We start from the raw sequence: 18,021 nt of genomic DNA on the forward strand, positions 1-18,021 counted from the left end.
ACCAATCTGTAAGTAGTGTTCGCAACTTTATATTTTCCGACGCTACTCTATCTCTTTCTCTTCCTCTTCAATTTTTCTCCCTTTCGTTCTTCCTCTGTTTACTACTACGTATCTCCTTTCCCCCCCCCCCCCTCGTACTTCCTCTCTTCCTCTTTTCCTCTCGTTGCTCACTTATTCTTCTACTTCCTCCATTTGTTTCTCCCTCTACCACTCTCTCTCTCTCTTCCCCTTACACCGGCATGGTCACATGCTTCCGGTCAATAATCTTTTTCTTCCTTGGCTATCGCCGAGCAAATACGCGAACTTACTTCGTCCCAACTTTCAAGTTCGTGCCTCACAGCGTTCATACACATATTTTTTCCCGTCTGGCCGTATAGCCTTTTCTGTTTGTTTTCCAGTCTTGTTTTTTGTCCGCCACTACATTCCTCCATGGCAAGGTTTAATTTGTGTATACAAATTTAATTTGCGGTCCATGGGAAGAGCCGTTTTAGCGATGCGTCCTGCCCAGCTCTTCGAAACGCCGGTGTTAAAACGGGGGTAGCTGATGAAGAAGAATGTTCTCTATGTGGCTTGTGTGTTTTCTCGTCTACGTTTTGTTGCAATGTCCTGTACTCAGATATGCACCTATACATACAGGTGGATGTCGGTATGCACATACCTGTACGTATATATGCATATACTCATTTACTATTTGTTTATATATATATATATATATATATATATATATATATATATATATATATATATAGATGTATATATAGATGTATATGTGTATATATAGATGTATATGTGTATATATAGATGTACATATATCTACATGTATGTAGGCATATATAGGCGCAGGAGTGACTGTGTGGTAAGTAGATTGCCTACCAACCACATGGTTGTGGGTTCAGTCCCACCGCGTGGCACCTTGGGCAAGTGTCTTCTACTATAGCCACGGGCTGACCAAAGCCTTGCCAGTAGATTTGTTAGATATATATATGCATGTGTGTATATGTTTGTGTATCTGTGTTTGTCCCCCCCCCCCCCCCAACATCGCTTGACAACCGATGCTGGTGTGTTTACGTCGGTTACGGCGGTTCGACAAAAGAGACCGATAGAATAAGTACTAGACTTACAAAGAATAAGTCCTGGGGTCGATTTGCCGCAGTCAAATAACAGAAACAAGTAAAAGAGTAAAAAGATTGTATATATGTATATATTTGTGTATATTATATATTTGTGTGTGTCTATATATATATATATATATATATATATATATATACACGACGGGCTTCTTTCAGTTTCCGTCTACTAAATCCACTCACAAGGCTTTGGTCGGCCCGATAAAAGGCAAATACACTGCATTTACCGTGGATAAAACATTACTCTTATGGTAAAACATGTGAAAACATCCGGTCTGTTCAGTGTCGCCATCTATCACGAATCCCAGACATCGATATTTCGAGTTTATTGACTCTTGTCAATAAGATGTACCTAAGAAAGGCAACTCTGAACAGACTCATAATCCGAGGCGACACTGAACAGGCTCATAATCCGAGGCGACACTGAACAGACCAGGTGTTTTCATATTTTAACTAACCAAAATTTTGCTTATGCTTAAACACTGCTTAGCGCTAACATTTTGCTATTTTTGTCGGTCGGGTGATCTACTAGCGCAAATCAGTCGACAATTAGAAAAGTAAGTCTGTACAAACTATGCTGGCAATGAACTCTTCTCTCACTCCTGGTAACATGATGTGGAGGGTGCAACGGAGGTGCTGAAACTGTAATTGGACTGTCGGCGTGCTGAGAAGAATTCCGTTGTTCAGTAAATGAGTCAATAAAGGCTTGCTTAACCCGATCAGTACTGACAGTCTGGTGTTTGCCATTAATGTTCAAAACCATAATTTTAAGCTTAACTTTCACGACTCGATAATAACCGCGTATGACGGCTGCAAAGGGTTAAGTCGTTACGTAGTAACACATGAGCCCATGTGTAAATGTCTGGAGGTACAAAAGATTTGATAGATTGTGCTCTAGTTACTAATGGAGGTAACTCTTCCATATATTTCTGCAAACGTTGAACGCAATTCGTCGTGTCAAAAATTCTGTCACATGAGGTTGAAAATGAAACTATTTAGCCAGGCAAAGTAAGCGGTGCGTCATACAGTAGTTCTGTTGGTGAAAAACCATGATCTTCTTTAATAACGGCACGGAGACCTAATAACACAAAATGTAGCGTTTCCAACCAACTGTTTAATTCGGGATACACACGAAGAGCTGCCTTCAGTTGTCGGTGAAAACGCTCAATCGTCCCATTAGACATGGGATGGGAAGCAGTAGTATGAATCAGACGTGTACGAAGTAAATTTGAAAGGTTAGTGAAAACATTCGATTCAAACTGTCGACCGCGATCTGTAGTGAAGGTAAGACGAGCTCCAAAACGCAAAATCCAACCGGCTATAAGAGTCTTCGCAACTGTGTATGAAGAAATATCTTTGATAGGAATAGCTCTGAGCCATCGTAGAAAACGATCAATACAGGTCAACATATATGAGTACTCCTGTGCTGGTGGCAAAGGGCCGGCGATATCAATATGAATATGTTTAAATCGGGCATCAGGTTATGTAGAACTGAAAAAACCGTTCTCCTATAACTAAAAGGAGCGTAAAGTAAAGACCAGGGCTGACCAACCTGAGGCATCTGATGACTGCGGAAGCAAAAATTCACGATTTTATTGATCCGAAGCCAGTTACTGTAAATCTATAAAATCGGTTGTATGCAAAGCGCTGATGTGCATGTGAGATAAGATATATGCTACCGAATTATCCGTTCTTTTGATATACTAGATGTCCATGGTATACTGCGAGATGTAATCTAAATGTCGTAAGTGCCTAGAAACAAATGGTTGGAAAACTCCACCGACTCCAACGTCGGATGCGTCAACCATTAATGACATATGTGCATCAGGGGTATGGTGGGACAACAGAGTTACTCTACTTTTTTTTCTTTTTCTTTTTTTAATATCTTCGATCGATTGCAGATGAGAAGAATTTAGTGATATCGCTTAATTTTTCTTTTTACGGTTTCGTAAAAGTTCAGTCAGAAGACAGATTGTTTCTGTAAAAATTAATTAAACTGAGAGATTCTTGTAACTCCTGTAAGGAACCAGGAGCAGGGAAATTGCGAATAGCTTCAACTTTAGATGGTAATGGACGTATTCCGTCTTTGTCTGAGAAACGTGAGAGAAGAAACACCAAAAAGACATTTACTAGAATTGATGATAACGATGTATTGCGATAGGCGAGTAAGAAGCTGTTGTAGATGTTCTAAATGTTCTTCTTCTGTAGCATTAGCTATCATCAATGTAGATGAAAATGAAATCTAAATCACGAGTGACTTCATCCGTAAACCGTTGAAATGTACTCGCAGCGTTGCGTAACCCAAAGGCATTCCAATGAATTCAAATAAACCGAAAGGAGTAGTGATGGAAGTTTTAGAAATGTCCGCAAGTTCGATAGGGTTTTGGTTATATGCACGTACTAAGTCAATTTTAGAAAAAATGGTGCAACCATGTAAGGAGGCAGAAAAATGTGTGTGTGTGTGTGTGTGTGTGTGTCAGTATTTGTTTCTCCATCACTTCTTGTTGGTGTGTTTACGTCCCCGTAACTTAGCAGTTCGGCAAAAGAGACCAATAAAATAAGTACTAGGCTTAAGAAATCTTGAAGTCGATTTGATCGACTAAATCCCTTCAAGTCGGTACCCCAGCATGGCCGCAGTCAAATGACTTAAAGAAATAAAAGAACGAATGGAGTTGATTCTTACCATAAAAGGAGTTGATTCTTACCAAATATATAGTCCAGCTATGATTTTATTGTTATATCTGCCCAAGTCATTTTGTTTTTGTTTGTTCTTTTGTTTTTCTGGTTTTTCTTGTCTCGAAGTCATAGGCGGTTAGCTGCTGGTGACGGAGGCAGGCATAGATGATGCTGGAAACGTAAGCCTAAAGCTTGCACGGTGGTAGCATGAGTAAAATAGTTGCTGACCTCTGCACCTGAGGACATCAGACATCTTCGGTCCTGCACAGGTATCTAGGTAGCTTTATTTAGGGAAGGATACTGCCTACTTCAATCCGAGAATGATCTAGGAAAGGTATGCCAGATAAGACAACTAGAATCGTTTTGTATCAGATTGCCCCAACATATCCTTGATCTCGCCTGTCAGGACAAGGCCCTTCATACTGAAATCCTCCTGAGGGCTGGCATCTGCAGTGTCAGGGCTTGCATCTTTTGTCATCTTCTTGTTGGGTTGGTCATGTGGTTCGGATAGCGGGTAACCGCCTCCCAAACATGGTCCACTTCAGTGAGATCGAGAGTGAAGGTAGGTATAATGGACACCCAACATTTCGTTTTCATGATCATCTCAAGTGGTCTCTCATTTTATGTGGTGTCCCTCCTAATTGGTTGAAGGCCCTGGATCTTAATCGGAAGGCATGGAAGTTCGTGTGTGATGCTGGAGTAGAGTGTTTTAAAACCGAACACAAGTAACTGCATGAAGAGAGGCTGTTGATCGTGGTCACTTTCACTGCCCTCAATGCCATCAGTCATCCTACATTCAGAAAAGCTTGATGGTCCTCGTCGTTCCGACAGGCGGACATGCATATGTTTCCCTGATCATGATCAGGTACGTTATTTAGGCACAGTGTAACTAGAATTTTGCACATCATTGGGCGTTTCTTTTCTTTTCACATGAAATTTGCGAGCTAATTGCCTCCCCTTCCCACACGCACGCACGCACGCACGCACGCACGCACACACACACACGCACATACACACACACACACATACACATGTTGCATGCAGATTAGTGGAAAAAGTGTGATTAATCAGCAGTCGTAACAGCTAGTATCTAAAAGGCATAACAAAGTTGTTGATTCCGCTATAAAAAGAGAAAATACAGCTTTTAAATTGCACACATTCTCCACCTTTCCCAACTGTTGGTAAGTACATTTATTATTGAGCTAACCTCCTTCTGAACGATGATAAAAAAAAACAATTAAATGTATTATTATATGTATTATTACAATGGAAAACAATTATATGTATTATTACAATGGAAAATATAACTACGACGCAGGCATAAAATGAGGGACGAAGTCGTAACAGTAGTATGTATTGAAAAATGTATAAATGGATTTTAATATGAATATGATTACAAAACTTTTTTTTGTGGACGATATTTTGTGTGTGGTCGACATTAATTTTCAAATTATTGGAATCCCGTTGCTCTAGTCATAGCGACGTATAACTGGCCGTGTGTAAACATCGGAGTTAGTAAAAATACATCTACACGATTTAGAGTCTATGCTTTGTTTGTTGTGGATGAGAATACCAGTTTTATAGGAAACTGCACCTGTCTTCATTTTCGGCGAGTTGGAGTGTTCCTTATCTGTTCCGAAGCTCTCACTTGCGGGTTTTGCATGTTACTTGGAGAGCTAAAGTGTCCCAGCTCTGTCCTGAAGCTGTTACTTGAGGATTTCCCTGTGTTATTTGGTGAGCTACACTCGAATGTTTACACAATCATATATACATTTTAATACCCATAGGACAACACATACATCCCAATGTTTACACAACTACGTGAAATTTACAGGACACACATTCACGCATATGAAAACACGAGTCACAAAAGAAGCAAAAGTAAAAAAAAATCAAAACAATTTTTATTTTTCGAACTAACACAGACTGAACATTTCATAAGTTTAAAAATACGAAAAAAATCTATGCCCGGATATAAATCTACTAACAAAAAATTACAGACGAATACAGATCTGTTAGCCTTAAGAAGCTACGTTACGAGCAATGTTTTCATGGAGAGAACTCGGAGGCGGACTTGTCTCGAAATAATTAACCGTAAACAGACAAATCCGTGCCCTAATGACAACGTCCAAGCTCGTCATGCCTCAGTGATAACAAAGCAAAGTACAAACCAAATCGGCTGTCACTCAGAACACCTAGGACCGCGTACTCGAATTTTTCGACACGAAAAATCAGCTACTGGTTCTAATCTTCCCGAAACACAAAAGCTAGAAGTACCCTATAACCGGAATATTCCAACAGATGGCCATCCATTCTCGTCATCAAATAACCAAAAGAAAAAAGAATGAAAAATAGTCTAGGTGTGTGTATATATACATCTGTACATACATAGTTTCTAGTATAACAGTCACAGAAATGCAAGAAGTCCATTAAACTATCCTCTGATCCTTCCCAGACAAAAACTATGTCGTCAATGAACCGTAACCAGAGTATTAGTTTATGACCATGAAGGAATTTGAATGTCTTCAGTAACTGTGTCTCGAATTTCGTCACGAAGACATTAGCGAAATTAACTGCCATGGGGTACCCATGGCGCAACCCTTCGTTTGGTGGTAAAATCTTTGTCTAAACTCCATTGGGTTACTTTCTGACACAAACCTCAATAATCTACAGAGTAAATTTGATGGAATACTTTTGTTAGACCACTTTTCGAAGGATCCATGCATGCTTCTACTCCTTCATTGTGGTCAATATTAGGATATAAGGAAGAAACATCCATGGTTACTAAAAAGCATTTCTCAATAAGGCCTCGGTGCTTAAAAAAGTTGTTGATTTTATATACAAAATCAAAGGTATCCCGAATATAGGAACTTGATCGTTTTGCGACAGGGAGTAGAAAGCCATTCTGAAATTTTGGCCGAGCTACATTCATATCCCTTCCAAATTGGGCGCAGAAAAATCTAAGTGCATGAAAACCCGTGCTAAAACTGCTGTCTTAGATATTCTGAATGATAAATGGCAAGAAAAAACTCTCAGTGGCAAATACCCAAAGAGAGCGAATAGTGCCGATGTTGACAAAAGACTTACCCATCAATGGCTAATGAGTTCTGGCTTAAAATCAGAAACAGAAGGGTTTATCATAGCAGCTCAAGATTAATGCCTACCTACAAGGAACTACCAGGCTAACATATTAAAGAACGGCAGCTTCCCAACATGTCGTGTGCGTCAATAATAAAATGAAACTATTGATGATGTTGTCTCCATGTGCAATCTTCTAGCACCTACAGAATATCTCAACAGGCATGATAGAGCTGCACAATATAGTTAGTGGGTAATTTGAAAAAACCTGGACTTGCCCACTGATAAAAACTGGTGGTAACACAAACCACCCCGGTGCTTGAAAATGGTCACATCTCACTCCTCTTGAACTTCACCATTCAAACTGACAGAAATATAGATACAAATAGGCCAGACATCATATTGAAAAACTTCAGACAAAAATCGTGCCTTTTTATTGATGTGACTGTCCCAATCGATATAAAGCAAAAGTCAAACATAAAATAATAATAATAATAAATGCCGTGATGCAGTATCAGGCAGTGGCTCTCATGGCTTCTGATCTTGATTGATTGGAAGTGTTATCATGTACATTGTTTTGTCTTAGTATAAAAAGATGGGCTACAGCAAATATTCTGCTTAGTACCACAGATTTGCTTGTCAGTTGTTTGACCTTAACCATTTGAGCATGCCCTTTGGTGGCTGATGATATGTGCATTTCTGATCTTGAGCAGAAGTAGTGAGGGAGCATCATAGCCATGTGTTGAGAGGGGAATTTTGGGGGATTTGAATAATTCACCTTTGGAAACATGGGTATTTTGTTCAACATCCTTAAACAAACCTTATTTAGGAACGTTTTGAGCGGGATGGGCTACTCGACCTGAAGAAAATTCTAACTGGGCCCCACCTGCGAGGTCATGTGCTGTTTATCTTGATATGAGATCACCATGTCACGCACATATGATTATGATGCATGTGTCCGGTGTATCCTTATCAGACGGGTAGTCATGATGGGTATAATGGGCTTCGTATGTTTTACCCCAGTGTCACTTTGATGGCAGTTTATATACGGTGATCCCACACAACGAGGGCACTTCTTGCGCCTAAACACTTCCTTGACCTTCTGCCTGATCCTCAACCTGACACTTCCACACATCTTCATCTGGCCGAACTTGTCCTCTCCCTCAACTGCTTCTCTTTCGCGGGGTAGTTTTACCAACAGTTCTCGCAAGTGGTCATGGGAACCAGAATGGGCTCCACCTATGCGAACCTGTTCGTTGCCTAAGTTGAGGCCTAAATTTTCTCACAATTCACTTCTCCCGTCGAATTTCTCGACATTTCTGTCAGCATGCACTACTCCGCTCTCACTACCTCCATCCACTACAAACACACTATCTCACACTGCTGCCTTAACTTCTCCTCCTACCACCCTGCCCACACCAAGCTCTCCATCCCTTACTCCCAATTGCTCCGTATACTCAGGCTCAGCAGCGACGATCATGATTTTGAAACTCAGTCACAACTCATAGCTCGCCACTTCATCTTACGTGGATATCCCCTCACCATTATCTACACTGCTCTTACCCGGGCACAATCTGTGGACTGTGCTTCTGTTCTTTCTTCTCGCACTCGCCCCACTCTTAACCGTCTTCCGTTTACCCTCATCTACCTCTCCTTCACCCTACCTCTCCTTCACCCTACCTCTCCTTCACCCTACCTCTCCTTCACCCTACTTCTCCAACGCATCATTCTCCGAGCCTTCCAGCGTTCCAGTCCGACCCCTCCACCTCGCACATCTTCCCTAACCTACCCCTTCTTTCCTTCAAACCCCCGCATTCCAGCATGGCTCCTTCACCCCTTCCCGACCAGGCTGTCGCATCTGCCCCTACCACTCCAACAATACCATCCTCACAGGCACCCATCACCGTCCCTATCATGTCACCGACTCCTTTACCTGCGCCTCTAATGTTATTTACTGCATCACCAGCTCTCTGTCCTCCCTATATATTGGTCAAACGGGACGCAGCTTGGATGACCGATTCGCAGAGTACCTCCGAGACATGAGACTTAACAATGATACCCCGGTGTTGAGCCAATTCCGCTCTACCGGTCATTCGCTACAACATCTCTCTGTGTTCGGACTGTCTCGGCATAGATACCACCCAGACTTCTACCTTCGCTGTGAACAGAAAGTAATTTTCTCTCTTTGCTCCTTTATGCCATATGGGCTCAACTCACTTCCTCTCTTCATCTGACACCAACCTCACACGGATTCCCACAGACCTCCCACATTCACTTGCATCCCCCCCACACACAAACACACACCTATACACCTGCATACGGCTTACCTCGGTACTCACACCACACATGCACCACTATACAAACAGACATACACACTGTTCAACCATCACTCACCCCACACACCATTACCACACACCCACAACACCTTCCCACTACACACAGAATAGCACCGACCATTTCTCAGCACCCACACCACAAACCATTATCCACACACAACCTTCAAAAGAGTCACCACTATACGAGCAGCTACGCACACTGTTTAACTCAGTACACACATCACACACCCTCATGCACACTCCCACACCTACGCAAGCACATAATACCTGAACGCAGACAATATATACTCCTACACAAGCACATAATAACTGAACACAGACGATATATACACACACACACGCAACACGCATAGACAAAAATAACTTTCGCCCCAAACATACACTATACACATGTACACTTGGTCACAGACACACACACACACAAAGCACATATCAACTACTACACACAAAACATACACACACATCAGCTGCTACACACACACACACACTTTACACACACAAACACACACACACGTTAGTCTCATTTGCCTCCATTCACACACACTCACACACACCATTTTCACATACACACGCTCGCACACTTTAGTTCGTTGAGATCACCATTATTATCACCCTTTCTTTAAACCTCTTATCTACCTTCCATTCAACGTTTTCTATTATAGATGTTAAGCAGTGAGATACCGCAAATGAACTATATGCATAAAAGATGTATAAACCATGCGATTATAAATATAGGCCCGAATCTAAATAGGGATAACAAAACAGTAATATTAGAGATGTAATATTTCAGGATAGGTTATAAAGCTTCATAGAATATAAAAGGTAAAGAGAAGATAAACGTGATCTTCATCGATCTACAACGGTCATCGATTTACAATGGCTGTAATGAACTGACACGTGTCCATCAACTGTTATTTAGTTTTAATTCACCTGTCTTGGAACATGCCCCTCGCGTATTCCGAAGTATATTATGGACTGTATATTTAATAAAGTATACATGTCTGAATAGTTCAAGAGCGGATTATATACGCAATTGGGACCAATTAACTTCTAACATTACCCGATTATCATTCTTCAATATTTCTGTAGCAAGGCTGATATTCATCTATAACTGTTGTGCATCCATTTTACTCCGACCTAACTAGTTGCATCACCTTTAAGTACTTTATTCAACTGAATATTGTTTTCCAGGAAAACTTGAAAAATAAGGAACTTATATCCTCGATGTAAAAGTGACTGGATAATCTTTTAATTGCAGAACTGTATGTGCGCTGCATTGCCGTAAGCGTGTCATATCTCTTTGCGCATTTTGTCTTAACTAATATCACAAAATTCTCTCAATTTTTATTTCTTTAATCAAAAAGTTCTTGTGTTATGAAAGGCGAACTAGCTTCTTTAACACTACAGTTGTACGCACAAACTAACGTGTTTGTCCCTACGCAAATATTGTTCCCGTTGTTATCGCTACCATTAAACGCGTTCATAACCTTATTTCTTTTTAAGGATAAATTCTGAGGAAGGCGTCGTATAGTTACTGACATCACAATGACCAGTTACCTTCATCGTCCAGGTAAAGTCTCCTTCATGTATCAAACAATCCCGCAACGCGTGAACCAGCTTGCTGAAAATGACCCTGACAAACCAGCCATTGTCGTTTATAAAAACAAAGAGGATCGACAACAGATAACTCGGTATGTTTTGGTTTGAATTTTATCTTAATGTCTACATTTATCTCACAATACCTTCGTTGTATTACATTTCTAAACATTACGTAAGTTCATCACCGTCGCTTTAGCCACCAATTTTCCATGCTGGCGTGGGTCGAACAGAATTTGTTGAGATGGATTTTCTAAGGTTGGATACCCTTTCTATCGTCAACTCTCAGCTATTTCAAAGTAAGATAACAATTCTCCATGACCACACGTTTTCATGGAAGGACATCGAACAAAATTTTTATGACAGTGATACTCGCTTAAAAACTCTTACAAGATATCAAAGGAAGGACACATACATACACGCACGCACACACACACACACACACACAGACACACACACACACACACACACACACATACATGTATATATTTATATATATATAAAACAGGCTTCCTTTAGTTCCGTTTACCACATCTACTCACAAGTCTTGGTCGACCCGGGACAGTAGTAGAAGACACTTTCTCAAGTTGCCATGCAATTGGACTGAACACGGATATATGTTTGCGAAGCAATCTTCTTACCACACACCCACGTCTGCGCCTATAACAAGTAATACATTGCATAACATTAAATAGTAATAATATATGAATTTGTTTATTGCTTGGTACCCAAAAGAAACCAGAATTTTACAATATTATTTTATTCGCTAAGTTTTACATGTTTACACTTTTATCGCCTTCAAAATATTCTCCATTTGAAGCAGTGCATCGGTCCTGAGGCGTTTTCCATTGTTCAAAGCATTCCTAAAACTTTTCCGAAGTGATACCTTTTAACACCCGTCATTTTTTCTTCACTCTTCCACGTCTGCAAAACGTTTTCCTTTAAGGACTTTTTCATTCGGGGGTGGGAGGGAAAGTTGCAAGGTGCCAGATTGGTTGAATAGGGAGGGTGGGTAAACGAGGTCAAGCCATTTTTGGTCAAAAACTGTCTCGTCCTCGAGGTAGTTTGTGCAGGCACATTGTCGTGAAGAAATCCTACACTCCACTTTAGCACTGGTCAGGGTGTTTTCATCTCGTCATGTCTTGGAAACTCTTCGGAAGTGCCAAGTAACATGTCTGGTTAACAGTTTGACCCGGAGGAATAAATATTGTGTGAACAATTCCATTCGCATCGATGAAACAAATCAGCATCGTCTTGAGTCTGAACCTCACTTGATTCACTTTTGTGGGAATGTGGTGACATTGAATGCTTCCGTTGACTTGATTGTTACTTCGTTTCCAAGTCGTAGGCGTAGTGCCAGCTTTCGTCAGCAGTGATGACCTTCGAAAAGGGTCGAATCAACTAGCAACTGTTTTTTCAGTTCACGGCACGAACTCAGTCATGACTGCTTTTGATCTTCCGTGGGCCAGTGAGGTACAAATTTTGCTGTAACTCTTTTCATTCGCAATTCCTCGCTCAAAATTCATTGGCGGGAAATCCAGGACACATTAGTCATATCAATTTCGTCAATTGCTTGACGACGGTCCTCCAAGATCAGTTCATGAATTTCGTGATGTTTTCATTTGTTCAGGAGATCGACGGTTGCCCTGGTCGATATTGGTTTTCAAGCGACAAGTGACCATTCCTAAAGTGTGAAGGTTACTCTTAAACTTGTGTTTTGTTCATGGCAGCGTCCTTGTAAGCTGTTTGAAGCATGACAACTGTTTCAGCCGGCGTTTTTCCGAGCAGAAAACAGAATTTTATAGAAGCAGTCTATTTCTTCGTTTCAAAACCATCGCAAAAATCGACGAATGGGGGAGAAGCACTGCATAACAAAGGCGTACTACATGGCAGTACGACTCCACTCGAAAACACTGGTCGGCAGACTAATGCCCGAGGATCGCATCAATGGACTTCTACCGGGCTTGTCCCACAGAGAACGCTTCCGGTGACTTTTGGATACCTCCTAGTATATTATAAACTGCTACCTGGAATCTCAATAATTTAGGACACGTCAACATCAGCATCTCATCGCTTTATTGTACACTTTACCAAGCTTGCATCGATCGGACACAGTTTAGGAAGGCAAGTTTGCTATGAACCGTTACCTTTCTCGTAACTAGCCTTCCCTGTTTTCAAGCAAAGTAATATGTTCTCTTGGCAAGACCTTTCACCGGGGTCGATAAATTGAGTACTGGGGCCGATGTAATCAGCTAACTCCTTCCCCTGCCCAAATTTAGGTCTTGTGCCAATAGCACAAAGGATCATTTGGAACACCTTCTTGAATTACGACCGAGTTCTGTTCCAACTTACAGGTCATAAGTTGATCTGGTCGTATGTCAGGTTTATATTTTTCAACGTTATTTTGATTCAAATGCAACTGATGCTTGAAAATGACTGAGTGAGAAACAGTGACAGGCAGTGGATGCCTGGGTCAGAGGGAGGCCTGCGGTTCCAGATACTGCCATAGTTATCGTACGCGCAGTTGCCCAACGTCCGAAAATCGATTTTTTAAAACCTATTTATTTATGTTTTATTTCCTTATTTTTTGTGGTTGTGAGTCCGGATGGTCGTAAGCCGAGGCTAAGGTATATATATAAAATCCTGTTAATTTCTGGTAGATTTGAAAATCTGAAAAATTATACCAAGCATCATTTAAAAGAGTTTTTGATATTATAGTATCGTTTAAATGTTTATTTATGTGATACTTTATATACACTTTTATACCGAAAGCATTATCAAGTATATCTATTTAAGCATGTGTTTATTTTTTTCCTTTATTTCAGGAAACAAATTTACGATGGTGCTGTAAAATTTGCCAAAGCTCTTATCAATTTAGGAATTCAGAAAGGAGAGTTGGTTGCCTACAGTGTATCCAACTGTGTTGAATGGTTGATATATGAGATCGGCATAATAATGACTGGGGCAATTTCTGTGAAAGTAATGCTTGGATTGGCAGATTTTAAAACGGTATTATATGGCTGCAGTTTAGTTGTATTTGATTCCAAATATATTTGGGAAAACTTTCTTAAAATCGCTGACATTTCTGATAATGGGAAGGTTTCCAGTGAAATATATCCAAACTTGAGATTAGCCATTGCTGTCTCAGAAGCGGAGCGTCCTGAAAATGCTTTGTTTGCAGCTAAGTTGATGGAAGACGTAAGTAGTAAAACTGATGTAATACTTCCCTCCATAAGTCCTGATGATACTGCTCTAATTTCTCAATCATCTGGTTCAACAGGTGCTCCTAAACGAATTTGTCACTCACATTTTAACTGGATCAATGGATTTTACACATTTTACACAGATGCTGGTGTCAATGAAAAAGACAAGGCTTACTGTAGCCGTCCAATGGGATATGTTGTTGGCTATCCGTCAATGTTTTTGTCAATTGGCTGCACACACGTCACGGGAGATGTGACAATGCTAAATAATAACGAAAACATAGATTTCATTATGAATTTATGGAAGACAGAAAAATGCGACGTAATATGGGTAGTTCCACAGCGATTAAAATATATCAAAGAATCAAGTTTCCGAGTAAAACGGATTATATCAGGAGGAGATTTAATTGCAAGAGACTGGATTGAAAATTCTTTTCGTCTGGCAGACAAATTTTCCCTCGGATATGGAAGTACTGAAACGGTAATATCAGCACAGAGACTATTCTCCAAAGAAAATATGGACCAACATGTAAAAGGAATGTTAGGTCGACCGCTTCCAGGTTCAGAGGTTAAAATCCTTGATCAAAACAAAAATGTTGTTCCCATCGGAAGCATTGGGTCTCTGTACATTCGTAGTTGTTGGACGCAAAAAATATTTCAGGATGGAACACATTGTTTAGAAGAGGGTTGGATACCTACTTCAGATATTTGTAAATTGACTCCTGAAGGTGATCTCATAATGATAGGAAGAAGTGTAGATTTTATCAAAAAGTCTACGGTGAAGTTATCCATAAAAACTATTGAAGAATACGTCGGCCGTCACCCCAGCGTTGCAGAAGTGATTGTGGTCCCAATACCAGATGAAAGCTTTGGTGAATGTATATGTGCCTGTGTTACCATTCTACCTGGTCACAAATTCAATAGAGAGGATTTAACAAAATTCTGCACAGAAACAATGCCGCATCCAAGTAACTTTGATCATGTAACAATAATACCGGACTATTTCTTACATTTTACCAGCTTTCCAAAGCTTCCCAGTGAAAAATTTAACAAACAATCCATAAAGCGTTCTGCCATTGAAATGGTGAAGGAATCATACGGAAAGTAAAATTCTGAATTTTGTTTCTCAATAAGTGTTGCTTTTCTAATTAAAGAGATATTTCAACTGAATTCTGTTTCTTAAAAACTATTTCATAGCACATCGATTTTAAATCCCGTGCAATGAAGTGAAAAATATTATAGCCGTAATTGAGAATATGGCGAGGTGATGTCAGAACATAGAGTTAAATTTGTAAAATGTTCTCGAATACTTATCTTTAAACTATATTAATGTATTCTTTGCCATGATTTTAGAATAGAAATTATTTCCATGCTTCTAATAATGACATTTTGAGTTGCAGACACGTTTCATTCAGTTTAGGTCCCTGATTTGGAGATAATGTTTATCCTTCCTCCCGCCAGTCTCGAAGGTCCTGAAAAGGCCCATAAGTAATGAAAGTGCCATACTAGAGTTTGTGCGGCTGGATCGGAATGTTCTTAAAATGGATGGACTCACCAGGGCAAACAACTGTCTTGATGCATTACTGAAATGAAATGTTCAATTACAAAATGTGCCGAGTCCCAGCTTTTTCCCCAATGGAGCAGAATTATTCTAACTATGACTATCTTGTCTTCTTACGAGTATAAGAACTTTTTATTTGATACCTGTATGACGTCGTGCAACCATGTAGAGGACCACTGATGGGAAAGAATGATGTGTCACCGTTGAAAAATAATGTTAATATTGTTTTATGTGAATAGATACAAGAAAAGGTAAATAGCTAAAGAAACGATACCACGACTAATTCTTATTTATCGTAAATGAAATTGTTATGTCATTTACCGTACTAATATCTTTGGGAAGACATCTCATCTCATTGGCTTCGCTCATTTAATATTCAGTCCTTGTGAAAGCGGCTAGCTGGCAGACAAGTTAGCACGCCGGGCGAAATGCTTAGCGGTATTTCGTCTGTCTTTACGTTCTGACTTCAATTTCCGCCGAGGTCGACTTTGCCTTTCATCCTTTCGGGGTCGATAAATTAAGTACCAGTTACGATAAATAAGAATTAGTCGTGGTATCGTTTCTTTAGCTATTTACCTTTTCTTGTATCTATTCACATAAAACAATATTAACATTATTTTTCAACGGTGACACACCATTCTTTCCCATCAGTGGTCCTCTACATGGTTGCACGACGTCATACAGGTATCAAATAAAAAGTTCTTATACTCGTAAGAAGACAGGATAGTCATAGTTAGAATAATTCTGCTCCATTGGGGAAAAAGCTGGGACTCGGCACATTTTGTAATTGAACATTTCATTTCAGTAATGCATCTAATCGACTGGTCCCCTCCCCCAAAATTTCGGGCCTTGTGCCTAGAGTAGAAAAGAATATTGTGTTCTTCTAAAGGCAGTGAACAGGTAGGCACGTTAGCACGCCGGGCGAAATGCTTAGCGGTATTTCGTCTATCTTTACGTTCTGAGTTCAAATTCCGTCGAGTAGAAAAGAATATTGAGTTATTGAGTCCTTGTGCTAAAACGGGAAGCCAATATTCGTATTCCCTGAGTAACTATCCCTTTGAACAGCACATCGAAAAATTAAGTTTTTTGTAACTAAACACTTTCAAACTTCGGACACTGGTAGAATGTGTCATATAAAACATCTTTTACTCTTAGTGTTGTTGAGAAAAGTTTATATTTTTAAAGTTATTTCGTGTTAAAGTTGTCGTATTTCAGTAATTTCAACCAATCAATGACGTGTATTCAGCTGAATAAAATTACTACCGTTGTTTGTCAACAACAACTATTGGCAGTGTATATTTCGTTTGTCACTGTTATTTATGACATCGTTCGTGCGTTTTTACTGGTTTTAGGGTCAGGGTTAGGGTTTTAGGGTTAGGGATAGGGTTTTAGAGTTAGGGTTAGGATTTTAGAGTTAAGGTTAGGTTAGGGTTAGGGAGAGGGTCTTAGGGTTAGGTTAGGGTTAGGATTTTAAGATTAGGGTTGGGGTTTTAGAGTTAGGGTCTTGGGGTTAGGGTTGGGGTTTTAGGGTTAAGGTTAGGAGTTTAGGGTTGGGGGGGGCAAAAATGTCTTTCCGAAAATAGTAGCTGAAAAACAGGAAAAAAAACTAAAAGCAGTAGAAATGCACGAACGATTGTGGTGGTGCCATGAAGTAAACATGCTTCAGATACACTCGTTTATTCATACAAACGTAACTGAGATGAAATATGTCATAAATAACAGTGACAAACTAAATATACACAGCAGTAATTGCTTTCACCAAGTGTTTGGTTACAAATTTTTTTTTAAATGTGCTGGCCAAAGGGAAAAGATCCGAAAAAAGTGTCCCCAGTAATGTGAGATTTTTAGCCAATTTTAATTTCCGATCGAAATTTAAACCTTGAGAATGATTTAAGTTCTTTCTCTCTATAAAATTTGTAATCATGCATCCACATGAGATAACTTTCTAGCCTATATTTCTTAGTTCAAATCTTGCCAGATCTGCTAGATTTATATCACTTATGCCGAAAATATAGTTATCAATCGATGTACTTCAGTAAATAATCGAATAAAATTCTTAATCTACAAATGTTAATGTTTGTTTTCTTTTTCTTCTTTGTTATTCCTGTTATTTGTTGTTGCTGTTATTGTGACACATTTAAGATATGAGTTGAAAATACTTGTCTGCCATTGTCTGAATTTAATGCCATCGTCAACGAACTTTTCTAATTTCAGAAAGATATCGCGCAGGCGCAGCGATGTGGTTAGAAGTTTACTTCCCAACTACATGGTTCTGGGTTCAATCCCACTGCGTGATGCCTTGAGCAAGTGTTTTCTACTATAGTATCGGGATGAACAAAGCCTTGTGAGTGGATTTGGTAGACAGAAACGGAAAGACAATCGTCGTGTGTATGCATGTGTATATATATATATATATATATATATATATATATATATATATATAT

The 18,021-nt window shown here is 39.7% G+C and overlaps 1 protein-coding gene across 2 annotated transcripts; it reads left to right on the forward strand.

Annotated features, from left to right (window-relative positions):
- Positions 1 to 4,810: 4,810 nt before the first annotated feature.
- On the forward strand, positions 4,811 to 17,651 carry LOC106876098 (medium-chain acyl-CoA ligase ACSF2, mitochondrial). Of its 2 annotated transcripts, none has more exons than XM_089356354.1 (3): positions 4,811 to 6,163; positions 10,721 to 10,908; positions 13,639 to 15,342. In XM_089356354.1, exons 2-3 carry the CDS (start codon positions 10,763 to 10,765, stop codon positions 15,122 to 15,124), a joined length of 1,632 nt encoding a protein of 543 aa, XP_089212480.1. In that variant the 5' UTR covers positions 4,811 to 6,163; positions 10,721 to 10,762; the 3' UTR covers positions 15,125 to 15,342. The 2 variants fall into 2 exon arrangements, with proteins under 2 accessions (XP_089212480.1, XP_014779992.2); XM_014924506.3 differs by having other exon boundaries at positions 4,812 to 4,984; positions 13,639 to 17,651.
- The last annotated feature ends 370 nt before the right edge of the window (positions 17,652 to 18,021 follow it).

This window comes from Octopus bimaculoides, chromosome 8, assembly GCF_046866305.1.
Source record: "Octopus bimaculoides isolate indiv1 chromosome 8, ASM4686630v1, whole genome shotgun sequence".
Lineage (NCBI taxonomy): Eukaryota > Metazoa > Mollusca > Cephalopoda > Octopoda > Octopodidae > Octopus > Octopus bimaculoides.

Coding starts and splice junctions, on each gene's coding strand:
- LOC106876098 (XM_089356354.1), top strand. CDS start 10,763: ATGACCAGTTACCTTCATCGTCCAGGTAAAGTCTCCTTCATGTATCAA. Junction 10,909..13,638: donor GATCGACAACAGATAACTCG/GTATGTTTTGGT, acceptor CCTTTATTTCAG/GAAACAAATTTACGATGGTG.